We start from the raw sequence: 20831 nt of genomic DNA, 5'->3' as shown, positions 1-20831 counted from the left end.
TTAATGAAACCAGTATTTAAGGCAAGAAAAACACTGTGGAAAAAATACAGTGATTGAGTCTGAAAATGGACAATAAAAATAGAGGAGGACATTGTGATATCTTTTCTACAACATGAATTTGGCAAGAAAATCCTGATGAAGTCAGTGTTATGGTGTTGCCTTATTATAGTATCTAATGCTACTGTTTGAAAATTGCAGACTCAAGCAGTGCTTCCTATATGGCTAGGTCTACCCCTGATTCTGCTGGAGTCCTGGTCTGGGAAATGAGTAGGGGATCAGGTCCTGTGCTGTCAAAGAAGTATGCTGATAAATTGCTTTAAATTCAGCTACTTACAAAGAAGGTGGTCAAGATATAAGAACGTATGTGCACAGTAAAACTTCATCATAGTACATTTTACTGTGTCTTCTCTGTGAGGCATTAGCTCATAATTTTGATTGCTTCTGGCATCAGTAGTATGGAATCCATAGTTTTTACTCAAAGTATTTCAGTAAAGGTGGGAAATAGGAAAGTATTACCACTGTTGTCTCACTTGTCTTTTTTATAGCTTTGAATTAAAGTAATGTTAAAGCAAATATTAAAAAAATGCAGTAACACAAAGAATACCAGTTAATACTCCTTTTTGTTTTTCTTGTTTTCTATAACATTTTATTTCTGACAATGTCATATAGTCAAGATCCTCCTCATTTGTTTTCTGTAGGTTATAGACCCAGTAGCACCTCGGTACACTGCTTTACTGAAAGATGCAGTGGTTCCAGTAAATGTTCCTGAAGCTCAAGAGGAGATGAAAGAAGTGGCTAAACATCCAAAGGTTCTCATTTTATGCTACTTTAGTTCACCTATATTGCAGAACAGTAAGGTTGGATGTACCTTGGGTTAGAGCAGTCAGCTAGGAAAGTCCTGGTTTTAACTTGCTGGGACAACATGAGGTGAAACCAAGGTGTACTTTCCTCACAGAACCATCAAAAAGTAGGCAATTACTGAACATGTGTACTCAGTTAGGAGAATGATATAGGAAATTGCTTTTGTAAATGTATGCAGTTCACATAGACAAAGCTATGCTGAAATGTGCCTCTGAGAGTTTTCAGAAGAGACTAGATAAGTGTGCAGTGATGCTCAGACTGTTTTTATTATTGTTTGTATTTGTAAATAGTGTCACAGAAGAGTTTAAATATAAAATTGAATTCAAGTTTTATGGTTATCATGCAATAGATACTGTTTATCTGTAAGAGTGAGTTATTGGTGGAAGTGTTTTTTTAATAGTTTTTATAAAATTAGACTTATGTAAAGAAGTGAAGTATTAAATATTGATGCTCTGAAAAGAGGTTTAGTAAACAGAATGATACATCTTAAGGAGGAGGATGTGTTACTGATACAAATTTATTTGATTAGGAAAGATGTTTTCCTTTGAGCATGACATCTCAAATTACACTTCAACTTCACTGAAAGCATCTCTTGGGTATCATACATATACTGAGAAGCATGTAAACGTTACTGTTTTTTTTTTTTTCTCCTTCACTGAGTATCCTACTAGCAATTGGTTATGACTGAGAGGTAAAAGTCTAGTTTGCCTTTTTCCCTGTGGCGGATTATCAAGGAGAAAGGTTTTGAGTAGATACAAGTGAGAATTGCAACTCCTTAAGAATCAAAAGGTCAAAAGGTTTGGTCAGATGCAAACTTGCATGTTCAGGTATTGAGATATTGAAAATGCTGCTTCCTGTGTATAATGAAATAAGGACTGACCAGAATAAACAAACTTCAAACTCCTAATTGTTGCTTGTTTAACTGAAATTACTAGCTGAAAACTCCTAGCTGTTTTCCTTATTTTTAAAAATAATCATCTCCATTGTTGTAGTGCTTTAAAGCTGAATATTTTTGATGTTCTAAATGACATCCATTTTGAATTATTACCTTTAAAAATCTATGCAGTTGAAAGAAGGTAATTATTATAGCTGATTCCATATTAGCTATATAAAAAAAGTGAAAATGAGAGTTATGATATTCTTTTTAAAAGGAATTTGCAAAGCGAGATGAAAACTTGAGTAAAACTTGCTTAGTTTTTACTTGTGAGATCTTAAAGATGTGTGGACCTTAAAGAAACAGGACATGCTATTAATTGTTTTGGTGCTAGTGTCTGGCACAGGATATGGTTTTTTTTAAGTGAACTGTCAGAGTTATGCATGGAAAGCTCATTGACCAGAAGCCTGAGAGACCGTTAAGAACGGCTGCTTTACTGTAGCTTTCCATTACTGTTATTCTCAATCTTTATTCATAAATAAAAAAGTGTTTAAGCAGTCTATATTAAATATGGTCAGCTTACATAGTAACAGTCTCTCCTTTGAAATCAAAATCATTATTCACAGAATGCCGATGTTGGCTTGAAACCTGTGTGGTATGGCTCCAGAGTGCTGATTGAGGGTGCAGATGCAGAGACACTGGCAGAGGGAGAGGTGGTTACATTCATTAATTGGGGCAACATTATCATCACTAAATTAAACAGGTAACAAATTCTGGGGGTTGAAATTGACTTTGCTTTTCAGCTTTTTTTTTTTTTTTTTTAAAGGGTAACTTGTAGCCGTACAATATTAATATACGGCCTATGTATCTAGTTTGAAACATAGCACAGAACTTCATATTTAGCATAGAACATATTTTGCTGCAGATTTGGGTCTGACCTCACCAGCCAATCCTGATACTGCATGTCCCTGTCATCCATTTTTCTACATCAGTTCCATTGGTGTCTGTGGTAGTACTTCCAGTGTGAAATAGCTTTTTCAGACAAAAAATACACTGGGAATATAACAAATTTCTTTCCATAATGCCCATCCTGTAATGTATCTACTTTTGTATACTGAAAAACTAAACCTGTCACAGTTTCAGTTAGAGAACTGTTTGGGGTGGGGGAGGGAGAGGAAGGAGACCATGAATGTCATCTTAAGTATCTTGGAAATGATTGTGTGTAGACACTGGCAGAATGAGGTGAGCTAGGATAGAGAACATAAAACAAGTATGTAGAGCTTTTTTCCATGTTCTTTATTTTCTCGTGATATTAAGGAAAACAAAACTAAGGGAGCATTTCAACAGCACACTCTTTCATTTCCTGCGTCTCCTATGCTTCAAAAGTGAACTCTGAACAATTGTTTTTTCATTGATTCTTTTGATGGTCTATAGTATTAAATGAGAACAAATTACCTAGGCTTTACTCTAATCGTTTATATCTTCCTATAGAAATTCAAGTGGAAAAATTCTGTCCATTGATGCCAAGTTGAACTTAGAGAATAAAGACTTCAAAAAAACCACTAAGATCACTTGGTTAGCAGAAACTCCATGTGCACCTCTCATCCCAACTGTCTGTGTTAATTATGAGCATCTGATCACTAAGCCAGTTCTGGGTAAAGATGAAGATTTCAAGCAATATATCAACCGAAACAGCAAGGTAAGTTCTTTTCTTCTCTTTATTCCACAAAGCTTAATTTTATTTTGCTATCTCTATCTCTGATAACTTTTTCAGATAGTAAGTAGTTTTCAGTTTGTTTGTCAAACAAGCAAATTATGTGTTGATGTTTCTAGCTCCTATATCTTCAGTTTAACCTTTCATAATTACTAAGTGAAAATTTAACTGATGTTTACCCAGGCATTACCTGACTCCTACGCATCTGGTGCTAATAGTTTGAGTTTTTATCTTGATGCATTCTTATGATACAGCATCTTCTTAACAGTAATTGTTCAGCTGCCCTTGGGATTAACTGACATTTCAGACCGCCACCTCTATTCTTCAACAGCTCTGCCACATTTCTTACAATATCTTGTGCTCGGTTAGATTTGGACTGATTTCTTTTAACTCTTATAGCAAGAAGAACTGATGTTAGGTGATCCTTGCCTTAGGGAGTTAAAAAAAGGAGACATCATACAACTTCAGAGGAGAGGTTTCTTTATTTGTGATCAACCCTATGAGCCAATGAGGTAAGCTCCTAAGAATGGCCTGTGCAGACTCACAGAATTTGCCATTGGTTGCTTGTTTTAATGTTTTCACATGTGTATTGGCAAGAGTAATATTGTCTGCAGACAATATCCCCTTTATCACCTTTCTCTGGATTATTTTTCTGGGCTGGCATGGCTTTTGGCTTATATGATCCTGTCTCTTCCAACTGACTAAACCAAGTATGCRGCACTTTTGGTGAACCCCAGTTAACTTTGACACAATAAAGGGAACAGGTTTCCTTGCTGTGATTCTAAGTATGTGAATTAAGAATAATGTTATGTAATAAACAGGTGTACACATTAGAGTGTACACATAGTATTTCATTATAACAGTTCTCTTACAAGTTACCAGACATCTAAATCACACTGCAGTTTTGTATAACACTACAATATGATGCCTGTACATAACAGAAATCAATACAAATCCTCAATTAAGTAAATTCTGGTAACTGCAATTGTGTACAAAGATAAATTTGGAGCATCCAGTAGGAAGTGTAGAACATTTGTTTCAACCAATGTTTTGTATGTATCTTCCATTTCTCTTACTGTTGTGGCATAATGTATTAGGTGTGACTTTTTTAAATTCTTTTTTAGTCCCTATAGCTGTAAAGAGGCACCATGCATTTTGATTTACATCCCTGATGGACACACTAAGGAAATGCCAACATCTGGGTCAAAAGAGAAGACCAAAGCTGAAACTGCAAAGAAAGAGGTAAACTTGTTTTTTAGGAAAGTGTCATAAAATGTGTTACTGTAAAAGATTATCATGCTGAATACCTTTTTTTTTTTTTTTCTCTTTTTTTTTTTTTTTTTTTCTTTGAAGGCTAGCTCAGCTGTTAAAGGAAAGTCTGTTCAACTTGATACCTCTGCTCCAGGCTGTACTGCATCCGAAGGCCCCTTGGTCATTTACAACAGAGTGGCTGCACAGGGTGATACAGTTCGTGACTTGAAAGCTAAGAAGGCAGCAAAGGAAGATATTGATAAAGCTGTGAAACAGTTACTGGCCTTGAAAGCAGAATACAAAGAAAAGACAGGCCAGGAGTATAAGCCTGGAAATCCTCCTGTATCTGTAACTGAACAGAGTTTGCCTTCAAAGCCTGAGATCTCTGGTACCATGGATAGCAAAGCTCTGTATGATAAAGTAGCAGAGCAAGGAGAAGTGGTCCGAAAACTGAAAGCTGAAAAAGCATCTAAGGTGTCTGGTTAAACTAATATTTTTGTTTGGGTTTTTGTAGCCTGTTTTCCTCTGCCTCTGGAGCTGAATGGGTGCTTTTGGTTCCATGTTTTCATAATGATCATTATGTTGACTGGGCCATGTTCTGTCATTACCTGTCTTTTTCCAATTGTCATCCTTTAGCGAGTCATATATGATAAAGTTTTTGTTAATATTCATAAAGATGCAAGTAAATACCTACATTTCTTAGGTTGTTGTTCTGAAATGTGGACAGGACTTGCCCCACAGCGTGAGTTTAAGTATTTGAATCTGGTCCTTGAGGTTAAAACGTACTGCAATATTTATTTTACTGAATGTGGTCAAACAGTGTGGCTTCACAGGAGTGACTTGCTATTTAAAACTTTTTTAGTAACTCCCCCCCCCCCCCCAAATATTATAGATGTTTTCAAGACATCTTCATGGCTGAAGAGTTTATTGAACATGTGGAACACTGAGAATAGAAACCATAGCTCCCGGTAGCTGTGTTTTTTCTGCTCTTTCCAATGCAGAGCAAGAAAAGATGGGAAATAATACACTTTATGCCTGGTGGTTACATGCTTTTATGGTGCCACCAAGACACTATTATCAAAATCTACATAAAGGGGAAGGTCTAAGCTAATTTAATGATATAAATTTATTTAGGCCTATTAGAGTTGTATATCACATAACAGAACATACTTGGTTATAGTTTGAAAATAGTAGAGAAAACATCTTTAAACATCTTAATGATAAAGAAAATGGAATAGGTGTCCATAAACTGAGGGTCTTTTCATAAAAGTATTTTAAGGTGCGCTTCAGAGTCTCATGTTTCTACATCTATGCTATGTTCTTCCTTCTTTTTTTCCCCCCTTCCTCTCTTTCTGCTTCAGGATCAGATAGGTGCTGCTGTGGAAGTCCTTTTAACCCTAAAAGCAGAATATAAACAACAGACAGGCCAGGAATATAAACCTGGAAACCCACCTGTGGTCTTTGTCCCTCCTCAGTCTTCTCCTGTTTGTGCTCCTCTGTCCGCATATCCAGTAGACAGCAAATCTCTATACAACAAAGTAGCTGAACAAGGCGAAGTAGTCCGCAAACTTAAAGCAGAAAAAGCTTTGAAGGTATAATGGCAGTAAATACTTCTGAGTGGAATGATATTTTCACTGTAAACTGAACCCTCACTGTAGGCTTTATGAAACTTGAAGAACAAGGTATAAGGAAATGCTTTAACTTTTATGGCATGCCTGCCCTAATTCTCCTAAGTTGTTATGGCTGACTTCACCAGTTTCGTGATAGTACACAGAGAACCAGGAAAGGAAATAAGCAAATTTTTTTTTTAATGATACAAGCTGAGTGAAGGGGAATATAGGCAGTAACTTGGAAAAAAGGGCTGTAACTTGAAAACTAGAAGGACAATAATAAATATGGTAATAATTTGATAGTGGCCAGAAAACCATTCTTTATTCAGAGTCTGTATATTTGCTCCCTTTCTCCAGTGTAGAAAACCATGGGCTGCTGTAACTGCATGGAACTAAGCTGCATGGGAGCTTAGGGGGAGCTTTCATGGCACAGAAGCCAGCCCCTATATATACTGCCTGATTAGCTCCTTCAGTATGGAACTTGGAGGGATTTTGGTTAAAAAGTTAAATCATAGAATTCAGTACTCAAACTCCTACTAATATGTTAGCTCTGGATGTTTAATTGCAACAGCTATGTTAGTGCTGTTCTAGTAAAGGTTATGTTATTGTAGCTGTTGTGTTGCAGCTGTGTTGTTTCTATATTTATCTGCAACTGCTTTTTTTTTCTTTTTTCTTTTCCTTTCTTGCTTCAGGAACAAATAGATGAGGCTGTGAAAGTTCTTTTAAATCTAAAAGCAGAATATAAACAAAAGACAGGTCAAGAATACAAGCCTGGAAATCCACCTTCAGCTCCTCCTTGTATACCTTCTACTGCACTTCCATCTTCTGTATGCTGCAATAACTTGGCACCCTCTAGCTTAGTGGATGACAAAGCACTTTATGATAATGTAGCTGAACAAGGGGAAGTGGTACACAGACTCAAAGCAGAGAAAGCTTCCAAGGTATAATAGTAAATAAAGAGTAATCAGTTGCAATTCTTACCACGTTTTGCCACTGGGTGGAAATCTTTCACCAAGTAACGATCAAACACTGAACAAACTCCCTTATGTCGTGGTCATAGCTTAGTCATCAAACTTGTATAGTCTGGTAATGCCACACATATCTCTGATACAGGATGCTTCCCTGACTCCTGTGATACAAAGTCTGAATTCTGCTGGTGCAGAAAGTCAGACTGACCTCTGACATTTAGCTGAATAGGCATGAGCATGGTAAATTACAGAAACTTGTAACGTATTTTTCTTTTATCTTCACCTGTCTCAAATACAGGACCTAGTGTGCTGCAACAATAGAATACTTTCGAAAATTAAAGAAATGAATTTGGTGATAGCTGTGGAAGTGAGCATGAGACAAATCTTTATTTTCAGGAGCTGCTGATCTTTGTTCCTAAATTTCTACCATGCAGAATTATTTTTTTCTGAAAAACTGTTTTGGAACAAAAAACTTATAATGTTCTTCAGTGTAGATTCTGCTGTAATTGTCATTAACAAATTGTAGATAGCCAGGTGGGGCAAGGAGAGTGTTCTGCTATAGTGTGATAGCTCTCAAGCATGCTTCTGTTGCTTGGGGGAAAGCTTGCTTTAACTACACTGAGATGGCTGTTACTACAGTCCTCCCCCTGTTATGAAGCACTCTGTTTATTGCTGGAGTGAATTTTTTTGTTCTTAGCCTGAAAATCGTTTTTTTAATCAGCTCTCTTTTGAATCCTCACCATTGCATCTTGCTATTTGTCCTCCATATAGGATGAAATAGATGAAGCAGTAAAACTCCTTCTTTCTCTAAAAGCTGACTATAAGGAAAAGACTGGCCAGGACTACAAACCAGGACATCCACCAGTGGCTCAAGCTGCTTTGCCCCAGACATCAACCATAGAACCCAGTGGTCCAGACACACCTGAAGCTAAAGCCATGTTTAATAAAGTAGCTCTTCAAGGAGAAGTTGTTAGGAGATTGAAATCAGAGAAAGCAGAAAAGGTAAAGAAATACATATACTATAATATAAAAATGTAATATATTTAATTCTAAAAATCTATTTTAAATTAACCATGATTATAGGAATTAGAAATCTGCATTCAGAATAGGTAACATTTGAATTGTGAGATCCAAAATGTGCTTTTTAAAGTGTTCCTGTCAAAAGTGAACATCAAAATGTTAATGTGTTTAAGTACATAGTGGCTTGTGCAAAGATTTCTCCTCCAACACTGTATAGATGTCCACAATGCCATGCATAGGTCCATTTTATTCCTGTGACAGCTTCATTTTATTCCTGAGATTGCTCTATAGATTTATCTTTATTTGTATGCTCTTCAAGGATAAGATAGATGCTGCTGTTAAGGAACTTCTTCAGTTGAAGGCCCAGTACAAGTCTGTTACAGGAGTTGACTATAAACCAGTTTCCACTAGTGGTGCTGATGACAAAGACAAGAAGAAGAAAGAGAAGGAGAACAAGTCTGAAAAGCAGAGTAAGCAACAGAAGCAAAATGATGGCCCCAAAAAAGAGCCTTTGCAAGGACAGAGTGGTAATGAGCTCTCCTCAAATGGATCAGGAGAAGGTCAAGGCCCTAAGAAACAAACCAGGTAAAGATCTGTTTTCTAGAAATCTAAACTGTTTACTGCTATTCAGATTTAGAGAGGTTTGTAAGCTTCTAGTTTCACTTGAAAGCATGGACAGCAAGCAAAAGTACGTTACCAGAGTTTACTTAGTGTCAGTTGCATCTCAGCATCCTACTGAGGAAAATTCCAGCTAGCCTGTAGAAAACATAAAGCAATGTGCACAGTCTGTTACTGTGGCTCAGCTGTCATTGGGAACTTGGTATGATTCATTATTTGCTTCAGCAAATGAACTGCTGTGTCTTGGTCAATAAAACCCTGGGGAAAAAAAAAGCCTTATGCTTATTTTATTGTACCAGGGTTTTCAAAATAAATATATATTGCAAGGACCATAAGAAGTATGCATCCCAGCCCAGAGCAGGGCACTGCTGTTGCTAATGGTGAAATTCTCCAGTGGTGATTCCAGTACATCCCCTTTCCTGCTCCCACCCCAAAAGTTTAGAAACCTTTTCACGGCATGTATTATACAACACTATGTACTTACCATTTCAGATATGGTTATTATATGTTAGAGGCAGAGATGTGGTTATTTTATACAGAAATTATGCAAGAAAAATACATTTTGCACCCTTAAAACTTCTCTATTTACAGAGCTATGCAAGCTTTACTTTTGCCTATTGTTATCTGAGTTTGTTAAAAGTAGAGGGAGTTTAGCCTTCTTAAGGTCTTGTAGTTTTACTAGTTATCTTTATTTTGATGGTAGGATCAGTTTTCCGTCTTAAACAGAATGACTGACATGTTTAAACAAACAGTGAATTCAAGTTGCATGTGTTCCCTGAAACTGCAGCAACAGTGCTAGATAAGAGATTTTAAAAATATAGAGTAAAACAGCTTGCACACAGGTCTGGCAGCCTTATGTTCTTATTGGAGGTGCCTGGATTTTTAATGTGACAGCATGAAGTTCTTTGATGCAACTATTGTGAGAGAAATTAGAGTCCAAACAATGGAAAAGAAATTGAGCTGTTTTCAGGAAATACTCCTGTAAGCCAAGTTGAGGAACTACTAGCATACATGACCCAATTCATACTAACTGTCAGAAAAAATTTAGGAGGGCTGATGAGGAAAAGTTAGTTTTGTGAAGTAAAACATTCTGTTTCCTGCCCCCCTGCACCCCCCCCATTTCTTTTTAAGATAAATTCCACTGGTAAATGCTCTATACAGCACAGATCTGGTTCTTTTCTAATATCCTTAGGCTGGGTCTAGAAGCTAAAAAGGAAGAAAATCTTGCAGATTGGTTCTCTCAGGTAAGTGAGCATCAGTTTAAATTAAAGAATTATTTCATTGTCTTATGCATCCAGGTCTCTTTTGGCTTTAAATCTTATTTTGTGGTTTTTTTTTTTTTTTTTTAATACAAAACAAAGTGCTCTTTCTTTTTTATTTCTTCTGTTGCTATTGTGGTCTTAAATAGAAACTCCTAGATTGAAGCCCTGAATAAATTTAGGAAGCTGTGAAAAGGATGAGTGCCTCTACTTCATACAACCCCCCTTATATATATCTATATGAATTCATCTTTCATTAAGTGTACATACATATAGTGAAGTGGTAGGAATTTCACAGACTTGAAAGTTTTGTTTCACCTCAAGATGGCATATAATAAAAGTTAGTATCTGTTAATATTGAGTGAGTTTGATGGTACACAACAACAACAACCATAGAGTAGAGAAGGTTAGATTAGCCTATTTATGAAGGAGTGGTAGGCAAATATTAGTGGTGTACATTACCTCTTACTAATAAAATTTTTGCATATATCCTAAGAAAGTAAAATATTTTCTGACACAAGCTAGAAACAGTTCCTATGAAAGAACATTTTGTTGGTTCTGGAAACTAGCTACTGTTTTTTACTTGGATTCATGAAATTGAATTTTAATTTAAGAATTTAAATTATCCAGATCTATTGTTAAGCTTAATATTTCTGTTTAACTTTTTCTAATTATGGATGACAGTAGTGTTCTGAAAGCATATCTTTGCTAACTTTCTTAGCACAAGAGGTTTTTTTAAATAGGAGACATTTCTTGCATTGCATGCCATCAGGCTTGAAGTATTGAATGTTCTTTGTGTGTGAAACTGAAACTTCAGTATCTAAATAACATTTTGAAAGGTGATCACAAAATCGGAGTTGATTGAATACTATGATGTGAGTGGCTGCTATGTTCTTCGCCCTTGGGCTTATTCTATTTGGGAAGCTATCAAGAACTTCTTCGATGCAGAGATCAAGAAACTCGGAGTGGAAAACTGTTACTTCCCCATGTTTGTGTCCCAGGCTGCATTAGAGAAAGAGAAGACTCATATTGCTGACTTTGCTCCTGAGGTACACTTCAAAACATTACTTTAGTCTGAATACAAGAAAACTTAGTCTGCAGATGAGTATGAAAGCAAGTTTTCTATAAACTTGCTTTGTTTGTTTTTTTCCTTTAGGTTGCTTGGGTCACAAGATCTGGGAAAACAGAGCTGGCTGAACCCATTGCTGTACGTCCCACAAGTGAAACAGGTAGGCTTCTTTTGATGCCATTTGGTTGTAAAGAAAACAGTAACTGGTATAGCATGACTAAATAGCAACTTTTGAGCTGATAAACACGAGTCCCTTTTGAAAAGTAGAAGCACATCTTGTAGAACGTTCTCTACGCTTCCTTATCAAAATTATCTAAAAAATGCTGCTACTTGCAACATGTTTCACATGCACTATAAATTCCCTCAAATGTACTTTTACTAAGTATTTCAGAATCACTCTAGGGATTTGTCCATTAGTATCCTGAAGTCTGACTTCTGTTGAATGAAAAAGATGTTTAGTTTTAGTATTGTTTTTAATAAAATTTCTTCATCTCATAATTCACTTCAGTTTTTCCATGTATTTTACCTACAGCTGTGAAACTAGCTTCTTTAAACTTTCCTTTAAGTAATTTAAATAAACATTTCAAGACATATGGCTGGGTGAGTTTAATTGAATCAGATATGGCATAGTATCCTGAAAGCCCTTGAGTTCAGAGAATTTTTATCTGTGAACCTAGATATATTTACAAACTCTAAGCCACTGACTCAAATATAGCATCATTAGATATTAAGCTTTGGAGCGTACGTTGGTCCACTCCCTTTGTTAGACCAGCAACAAGCAAGCTATTTTCCAAAGACAGGATGAAATGAAAATATCCCTTTTAGTGAAAATACTGTGTGTCAAGACAAAGTATGTTTTAAATGGGACTAAAACATAAAAGTGTAATTCTTGCAACAGAGAATGTTAAGGTTATGTGTAGCAAAAAGAAAGTTTTGGGATAAACTGTCCATATTGTACAGAAAAACAAAACTTGCTTTCTTTTTACAGTCATGTATCCTGCCTATGCAAAGTGGGTGCAGTCGCACAGGGACCTTCCTATCAAGCTTAATCAGTGGTGCAATGTTGTGGTATGTCAGTACACAATTTCTCACTGAACTGTTCTATCATAAGTGCAGCACAGAACAACTACTCTGTGTGAATATAGCATGATAATACTAGTCACAACACATGTTTCATGGCAAAAATATGAATGTGGCTTATGTGATTTGTTTTTCTCACTGCTTTTAATAAAGTGCACTTTCATTTATAAGATAATATTATTAAAACAAATACAAATCTGTAAATAATCCCCTTTTTTAACCTTATGCAGAATTTTGTAATTTGTGAGCAAAGCCAGCAACATACTTGCAGATGCAGTTTTAAAGTAGTAATAATAAAAAATAAATAATAAAAAAAAACACTTCAGTGTTAAACACAAATTTTAATTTGTTTCCTTTTTGCAGCGTTGGGAGTTCAAGCATCCCCAGCCTTTCCTTCGCACTCGTGAGTTCCTTTGGCAAGAAGGTCACACAGCATTTGCAACATACGAAGAAGCAGCAGAGGAGGTAAAAAGCAGTGAATATGTGGTGCTTTTGCTTTCAGAAAGCTATCTTACTCCATAGCGATACAAGCAAATCTTTTTACTAGGATCTGGTGGAAATCTGTCTCCTTTTCTTTGGGCACCCTCCTGCAAAAAGGAGTTAATTGAGCGAAGGGTTTTCCTTTAAACAAACTTCATTCCAAGGCCTTTTCTCTGTGTTACGCTGAGTTATTCTGACTGACAGTCTTAACAACTGAATGTAGCTAGAACCCAGTTTTTCTCAAATGTAACCTATTTGTGAGGCGTTAGTCACTTCAAACAATATGCAGTTTGAAGAGTCTGATCTTTATAAAGGATGCTTTTTTTCCTTAAAAATCAAAATAACCAGTTCACTTTGTAATTTTTAGAAATTTTAACACTTCCTTTGCCTAAGACAGATGTTGCAGAGAATATGATGGCATATCTTTATTTATCTAGCACTTATTCAAACGTTTAGGGAAACTAAAAGTCAATATAACCTTTGGTATCATGGCATTTCTGCAGTGACTCTTCTTGTTTTATATTGGGATTTATAGTTGTAAATATTTGATTCATAAGATACAGTTGAAGCTTAAAATGATTGAAGCAATTTTTTTTTTTATCACAATCTTGAGAAGATTTTGGAATGTTAAGGTTTTAGACATCATATTTTTTTTGCCAATGCTTTGTATGTGAAAGTGTTTTCATGATTTAGCAAATGCAAAATACTGAGTAATTCTTAAAATAGTATGTTTCTCATAGGTAATGCAGATACTTGATCTGTATGCTCAAGTGTATGAAGAACTCTTAGCAATACCTGTTGTGAAAGGAAGGAAGACCGAAAAGGAGAAATTTGCTGGGGGTGACTACACAACCACTGTAGAGGCATTTATATCTGCCAGTGGAAGAGCTATCCAGGTATGTATATGGTGAAAGAATATCTCTTTTGGTAAATAGAGCAAGGTGAAATCCTTAGACTGATACTTGATAGGCTTAACTTTTCATTGAGCAGAATTTTCTGTGTGCAACTATTTCAGGGAGCAACTTCACATCATCTGGGGCAGAACTTCTCAAAGATGTTTGAAATTGTATTTGAAGATCCCAAGAAACCAGGAGAAAAACAGTTTGCATATCAGAACTCCTGGGGCCTTACAACTCGAACTATTGGTGTAATGACAATGATCCATGGAGATAACATGGGGTTGGTGCTCCCACCTCGAGTAGCTTGTGTTCAGGTGTGTAAAAATATTCCATAACCTGCCTTAAACTATTGTTTCATTTCTTTGCCTGCCTTGGAATTCATGAGCATTTCATATCGGGCACCTAGAAGGGATTCTAGAGATGCTCCTAGGGTTTAGGAGCTGTCTCACTACAGAAAATGCAGTATAAAGTTAATACAGATTACTAAGTTAGTTGCAKATCTCGGGTACTTGTGATGGCCAAGCTCCCTTCATATTGCATCCATTTAAAATAACATTATTTATAATAGTTGGAGAAAAAGGGAAATGTATTTGTTACTTCTGAGATCTTGAAAAAAATTACTTGGCTATAGGGCCTCATTATTGTTTTTAGGTTTTTATAGTAAGTAAGTAGGAGCTAATTTTCTTATAATGTAAAGTACATGCCATGCTATATTGCAGGTTGTAATTATTCCCTGTGGTATCACAAATTCCCTCTCTGAAGAGGACAGAGAGGCTCTGTTGAAGAAATGTAATGAATATCGTAATAGGCTTCTTAGTGTTAATATCCGTGTACGTGCTGATTTAAGAGACAACTATTCACCTGGTTGGAAGTTCAATCACTGGGAACTTAAGGTATGTTTCTTCCAGTAAATCTTTCAAAGCACCTGTATGGGGTATGTGTGTTGGCAGAATAACTTGTATTTTGAAGGCAAACATTTCTATTAAAATAAAAAAAAAAAAAAGCTGCTGCCAAATAATCAGTGATTATGTCTATTAGGGTATTTCCTTTATTAAAAATGAAGAAAAGGTGTTTTCAGAGATGTGCTCTGTCTTTGCTAGGATATGTGTTATTAGCAATTCTTGAACTTACAAGTCTTCACTTTATGTACGTAGAAAATAACATTAATAATACAAATTACCTACATGTTTAGAAATTTGTCTTAATGTTAAGTGCCACCAGGTTCACAACAGTACACTCTCTGCACACAGTGGAAAGCAAAAGATAAATTTGTATAGTGTGAACAAGGAAAGGAGCATTTTTGTTAATCCCAAAATTACCATGTTACCCTTCATATAGTAATTGGAAGAAACAGTTCTGTTTCATCAACTATAAGAGGCTTTGTGTGAGGTAAAGCAAAAATGGTGAACAAAATGAAGCAATGCTGTTTTAGGAATTGAGTAATATATTGAGTGTGTTATGGGATCATATTTTTGTTCTGAATTTGAAATCAGTTTCAACATGTTCATCTTCCGTGTAAGCTGATAGAAGCTCCCTGAGTTGTCGACAGTTCACATTGTGTCCAAGTTCTTTCTCTCTTTCTCTAACCTCTTATATTTTTTAAATGGAGCTCTAATACCAACAATCCATGTTACTGAAGCTTTTAAAATAAAATTAGATTTACTGAGGAGGCACAGCAGGGAGCAAACTTTACACTTTTTATAAAATCTACTGAAGTATCCAGGATAAGACATTTCTGCATGCAACCTTGTATTGAAATTGTAGCCAGATACATCCTTAAAATATGTATGTAAAATTTTGCTCCAGAGTCATGTTGAGAAATACAGAGACCTAATTTCTAAAAATGTTTTGTGCTCTTAATGATTTCCATTTTTTCTTGTCAGTCGCCTTCACAGACCTGTGGTGATAGACAAATACTTTGGGTGTTCAGCTCACAAAGAGAAAGGCTCATTGCCCTGGTAGGAGTCTAGCAGTGTTCAGCGTGCCTGCAGCTATGTATGCACACACAGCTCATATGCTGTTTACTTTGATGCTGATTCCAAATTATCCAGTGCTAGTCTCTTCTCTTCTTAATGCATGTGGAGTTTTAGCCTCTATGTCCCCGAGAAAGAACCCTAGTATTTTACTTTGCTGTCTTAAATTCTGGCACAATAAGAATAGGTAGACTAAGCAAATAACATTTTCAGGCAAATTGCTGGCAAAGTGCACTTATTTTGCTGAGTGTTGATAAGGAAGTTAATTCCTGGTATTAATTCCACTGCTCTTTTTTTATGTAGTCTTTGTATGTGGCCATGAAGAATCTTTGCTTCATTAGAAAGTAGTATTACAATTAGAAAATGGGATGGAAATGCTAAATACTTTGCACTGAACTTTCATTAATGAAGCCATTCATTGATTTGTAAGCCATAAATTAGAATATTTGTTCAGTTTAAGTTGCTTGTTAGTGGCAGTTTTAATAGCTTTTTATGTAGCTTTGCAGTAGAAGTAGGAATTTTACCCTTAATATAGATTTTACTATATTAGGCTTTTTAGCATAACAAATGGGGGGGTATAGGGAATCACTTGCAAGCTGTGAACTTGAAGAGATCCTAGAGCATGAAACGAGTGGAAAGCTTGGATAAATGTCTTTCATTCTCCTATTCAGCTGCTGAACACTGTAGGATGTTTGTTCCATTTAGCTTACTGATTAGATTTCCCTTGCCTGTATGTAGGAGACAAGAAATTACATGGTTCTTGTCACCAAAGTTTATGAAGCATGAAAGCTTTACATAAAGAAAGCAACTACCTGTTTACTGTGAAGTTCTGTGCAATTAATAATGATGTCAGGGCTGTGTTCAACAGAACTTGGTTTTAAAATTTGCTGTTCGTACATTTGAAAGTGTTTTGTGCAATCAGAATTAAAAGGCATTATTGGATGAACTAGACTTTTGAATGATTATGAAAGTCTTAATAATCATTTAGATTTTAAAATTGGATTTGCACTATCTGGGATAACTGTCTTATTTTCAATTGTGTTTTAACAGTCTTAGTATGACTTGCATGTTGGCAAAGATGCAGTCTCCAAGCTAGTGAAACAAGCTTGGAGCAAGGTGTAATGCACAAGAAGAAAGAAGAGAGTGTGCAGATGGGAAAGACAGAAATGCATAAAAGTAGAATATATGCTGGTTTTTTTAAGACTGCTAAGACTGTTTTAGCCAAAAAAAAAAAAAAAAAAAGGAGGGGAGGGAATTAAACTCTTGAGAATTAAAATTATATTATAACTGTTTGATTTTTTTTGTTTGTTTGTTTTGTTTGTTTTTTAACAAAGGGTGTTCCAGTCAGGGTTGAAGTGGGACCACGAGACATGAAGAACCAACAGTTTGTAGCTGTCAGGAGAGACACGGGACAGAAGTTGACCTTTTCTGAACATGAGGCAGAGGAGAAACTCGAACAGATTTTGGAGGAGATCCATGCTAACCTTTACAACAGGTAGATTGAGAAGTATAGTAAACTGCTGTGCTAATCACAGATGCACTTTGCCTATCAGAAGAATTTCTCATTTCATTGATTCAACTGTGCAGAAAGGCAAGATTGGCCTGTCTTTTTTCTGTGATGTTTCATTTTTTTTATCCCTGAAACTGGTTCTGATTCAGTGATAGAAGCTTCCTATTGTGCTCATGAAACAGAATGTTCAAAGAAAAGTTACGAACCTATTAAAAAAATACTTTTATCAGCACTTGTACAATATTAATAAAAAATGAATACACTGTAATTAGTTCATGGGATAGTATTGTGCAGGATTCCCTCCTGAAAGATGCTTTTTGGAGGGAATTTTGAAAGATAAGCTGTCCAAGAAACTTCAGCAGTTGAAGTTCTGTGTTCAGATGTGACTTTGGTATTTTAAGAGCCTACATCCTATTGACTTTCATAGGATTGTTTTCTTATAAGACATTGAATGCTTTTGGAACTGTTAATTGCAGTTGTTGCATATGCCAAATACCTGGTATGACTTATTGCAAATTGTTGTTAGTGAATATACTGAGAAAGAACTGGCTGGCTGATCAGCACTGTAGCAGATGAGTTTTCTTGCTGGAATATGCTTTCCTCTGTGGCGATCAAAGCTGTTTACAAGCTGAATATTTTTATCTAGTTAAGAAGTTTTCTGCTATTCAAAGTTAGAACATAATTACAAAATATATGTTTGTCTGTAGAATTGGTACGTTTCTATCTACAGTTGGTCAATATTGAACTGACATGCACAACAGTGTGAATAACATGGTGAAATCAGCAACCAGCAACCTGGAGAACAGTCAGACTGAAATTATCAAAATTTTATCTTTTTGAGGGCAAAACTGATAGAAAGCCATAAGCTGATTAAGAAGGTTCTAATGAATGTATGGCTTCTCTTCTTATGACTTTTATTTTGTCTGACTAAAACTTAGTTTAGTTGGTCAGTGAGGTTATGTGCCTGAAGCTACCCTGACTGAATTTTTTTTTCTCCTCCTTAGAGCTTCTGAAGACCTAAAAAGTCATATGGTGGTGGCTAATACTATGGAAGACTTTCAAAAAGAGCTCGATTCAGGAAAGGTAAGGAAATTCTTTTCATTCTGAAGTCCTGGTAAGTGCCTTCACACACTTTCTGTCCATTACAAATAATCAGTGCTAGAAATTTTGCAGCCTATATATAAATACTGTTGTTGTCTTTATCGAACTGTCCCCTCGCAACCAAAGAATGTTCTCTTGTAGATCTGTTAGATGTTTTCTGTGAGGGATGGTGTAGGAATGGAAAGCTTTTTCCAGGCTAGCAGCATTCAAAATTCTTAATCTTGCATAACAGGTAACAACATGCCTTGAATGACTTTAAATGCAAAGAATGAAACTGCAGCATTAAGTGTTGCATTTTTATCAGAAAGTGCTTTTTGGAGAGATCAGTGTAAATATTCAGATTAAGATAAGCTACTGTCATTATTCTAGTACAAACAGTGCAAAACGCTTGCCAAATCTCATAACAGGGTCCAAGTAAGAGTCTAAAGTACATGCTACTTACGTCAAAGAAGATTGGCCTTTATGACCTTACTAGAAGCCATTGGGTTCATTGAGAACTGCTGGGAACCAGAAACCTCCTTGGGTTGATGCAAAGAATAACCAATAAAGTTGGTCAATTGAGCTCTTCTGAGCTATTTTCATAGGGATACTGGCATAAGATCTTAACCCTGAAATGTCACCACCCATCTGCTTATGAAATTGTTTGTATATTTAGATGAATTTATTCAAGTAGAATCCCCAGGACTGATCATTAAGGCTTTATGTTTTATAAAGAGAGATTAAGGTTTTTGTGTACCAATTAGATCTACTCTGAAAATTTCAGAATTTGATGAAAATCCCTTGAGTGCCACTAATTCCATGATTATTTTTTGTTGACTTTTTAAAGAGCTAGACGAGTAAAGCTTTATTAGTCTTGGCCTTCCATCATATTCTTTTCTTGCTTCTTTATTGCACTTATTTCTTTTGAGTCTTGTTATAAATTGGATTTGATTGTGAACCTCAGAGGAAGAACTGATTTATCATGCTTATGAAGTTGAGGATAAGGAGTTTTTAGATATTCTTGTGCATAGGTGCTAAAGTAGTAGCATTGCCCTATTTTCCCCTACAAAACTAAATGTAAGTAAAATATTCTGTTTTCAAAATGTTTTGTGCTCCTCCTGCTGACTATAAAGTATATTTTTCCTGGTACTAGTATCTCCAAAACACCTGATGAATCTGGTGGTAAAAGCAAAGCAAAGCAAAAACTTCAGCCTTTGTTTAACAAATAATTCTGCTCTATATAAATCTTCACATAGTACTACTATGAGAGAATTGACCTATTTATATTAGATGAAAACTCAAATACAGATCTAGTATATAATGTAGTTAAACTTGGAAATGTAAACGGTTATTTTTCCATTCCAAGTTGAAGACACTTGTACCATTTTAGTACTGAATTTACGAAAATTTATTTCTAATCAGAGGATCTGAATTGGAAAACCTGAGGTATGTCATTTTGTGACTGTTTCTCTATCTACCCATGTATGTTGAATGGACAAAATTTTATGGCACATCTATTCTGTGATTTTTTCAAACTATATGGTATTAGCACTGGCTACAATTTAAGAAGAAACCTTGCAAGCTTAACTACTACTGCTTAATTCCTGTTGCTGTTTTCTCCTTACTATAATTGCAATGCAGGCAATTAGCTCTTTTTAAAATGTGGAGTGCTTCTGTGTTCTTTTAAGCTGTATGCAAAGCTTAGTTCAAGCTGTAAGAAAATTGCAACAGTATTTAATCAAAGTTTCATTTTAACTAACAAAAAAGATCTAAAAGTCTAATAAAGGTGTGTTCTTGTTCAAGGCAATTTGAGAATTYTGCACTAGGAGTGTAAATTTTGTTAAAGAAAAACCTTTACTGTTCTGATAGAATTAAAATGACTGTGTGTACAGGTTTAGTAGCTATTGTTGGCCTCAGCTCATTCGAGTGTACAAAATTATCATTTCAGCTTCATTCTCTCCACTTCCTTCAGTCAAACTATCTAACATTCATAACGACAGCTGTATTGAAATATCCTGCCCTTTCTCCTAAGAGAGAAATGTGCTGTTGTCGGTTCTGTTCTATCTTAAGTATGTATTTGTCTTGTTCAGAAAATATGAAAATTCAGACTACTGGAATTAAAATGGAAACTTCATGGGGAAAGCACTATCTTACAGTATGCAAGCAAGCATTTGTTCTGCAGTTTGAAAGATTTAAACTTTTCCTGAAAAAACAGCATTTCCAAGAGAAAATAGTATTTATACTTTCCACAGTTATAAGATGTCTTGGATAAAAATGTATAATAAAATCAGCACCCTGACTTGCTTTAAATGCTCCTTTGGGTTTGTTTAGTATTTTTGTGCTTCTCACACTTTGAGTATAATGAGATCTTAAGGTTTATGAATCTTCCTGAGAAAAGGAAGGATTTTTTAGCTGTAAAACTGATTTTTTTTTTTTTTCTCCATTTCAGATTGTACAAATTCCTTTTTGTGGGGAAATTGAGTGTGAGGATTGGATCAAGAAGACCACTGCCAGGTAAAATATGACTGAACTAGAGAGGATCTACCAAAATCAAACCCAAATGGT

The 20831-nt window shown here is 35.6% G+C and overlaps 1 protein-coding gene across 2 annotated transcripts in view; it reads left to right on the top strand.

Moving 5' to 3' along the window:
- Positions 1-20831, top strand: part of EPRS (glutamyl-prolyl-tRNA synthetase) — a 42452-nt gene that overhangs the window by 21041 nt on the left and 580 nt on the right. The window contains exons 13-32 of one of the 2 annotated variants that reach the window (XM_026066566.1): positions 699-809; positions 2362-2498; positions 3227-3434; positions 3849-3961; positions 4574-4691; positions 4803-5174; positions 7003-7251; positions 8050-8280; positions 8618-8883; positions 10109-10160; positions 11015-11224; positions 11332-11404; positions 12233-12312; positions 12688-12789; positions 13545-13700; positions 13820-14017; positions 14423-14596; positions 17011-17171; positions 18191-18269; positions 20716-20780. In XM_026066566.1, coding sequence (XP_025922351.1) covers positions 699-809; positions 2362-2498; positions 3227-3434; positions 3849-3961; positions 4574-4691; positions 4803-5174; positions 7003-7251; positions 8050-8280; positions 8618-8883; positions 10109-10160; positions 11015-11224; positions 11332-11404; positions 12233-12312; positions 12688-12789; positions 13545-13700; positions 13820-14017; positions 14423-14596; positions 17011-17171; positions 18191-18269; positions 20716-20780 — 3155 coding nt within the window. The remainder of the gene's footprint in view (positions 1-698; positions 810-2361; positions 2499-3226; positions 3435-3848; positions 3962-4573; positions 4692-4802; positions 5175-7002; positions 7252-8049; positions 8281-8617; positions 8884-10108; positions 10161-11014; positions 11225-11331; positions 11405-12232; positions 12313-12687; positions 12790-13544; positions 13701-13819; positions 14018-14422; positions 14597-17010; positions 17172-18190; positions 18270-20715; positions 20781-20831) is intronic. The other variant, XM_026066567.1, reaches the window with a different exon arrangement.

This window comes from Apteryx rowi, unplaced genomic scaffold (genome assembly GCF_003343035.1).
Source record: "Apteryx rowi isolate R43461 unplaced genomic scaffold, aptRow1 scaffold_243, whole genome shotgun sequence".
NCBI lineage: Eukaryota > Metazoa > Chordata > Aves > Apterygiformes > Apterygidae > Apteryx > Apteryx rowi.
Note: the sequence above shows the minus strand (reverse complement) of the source record. Positions and strands in the feature narration are given on the sequence as shown.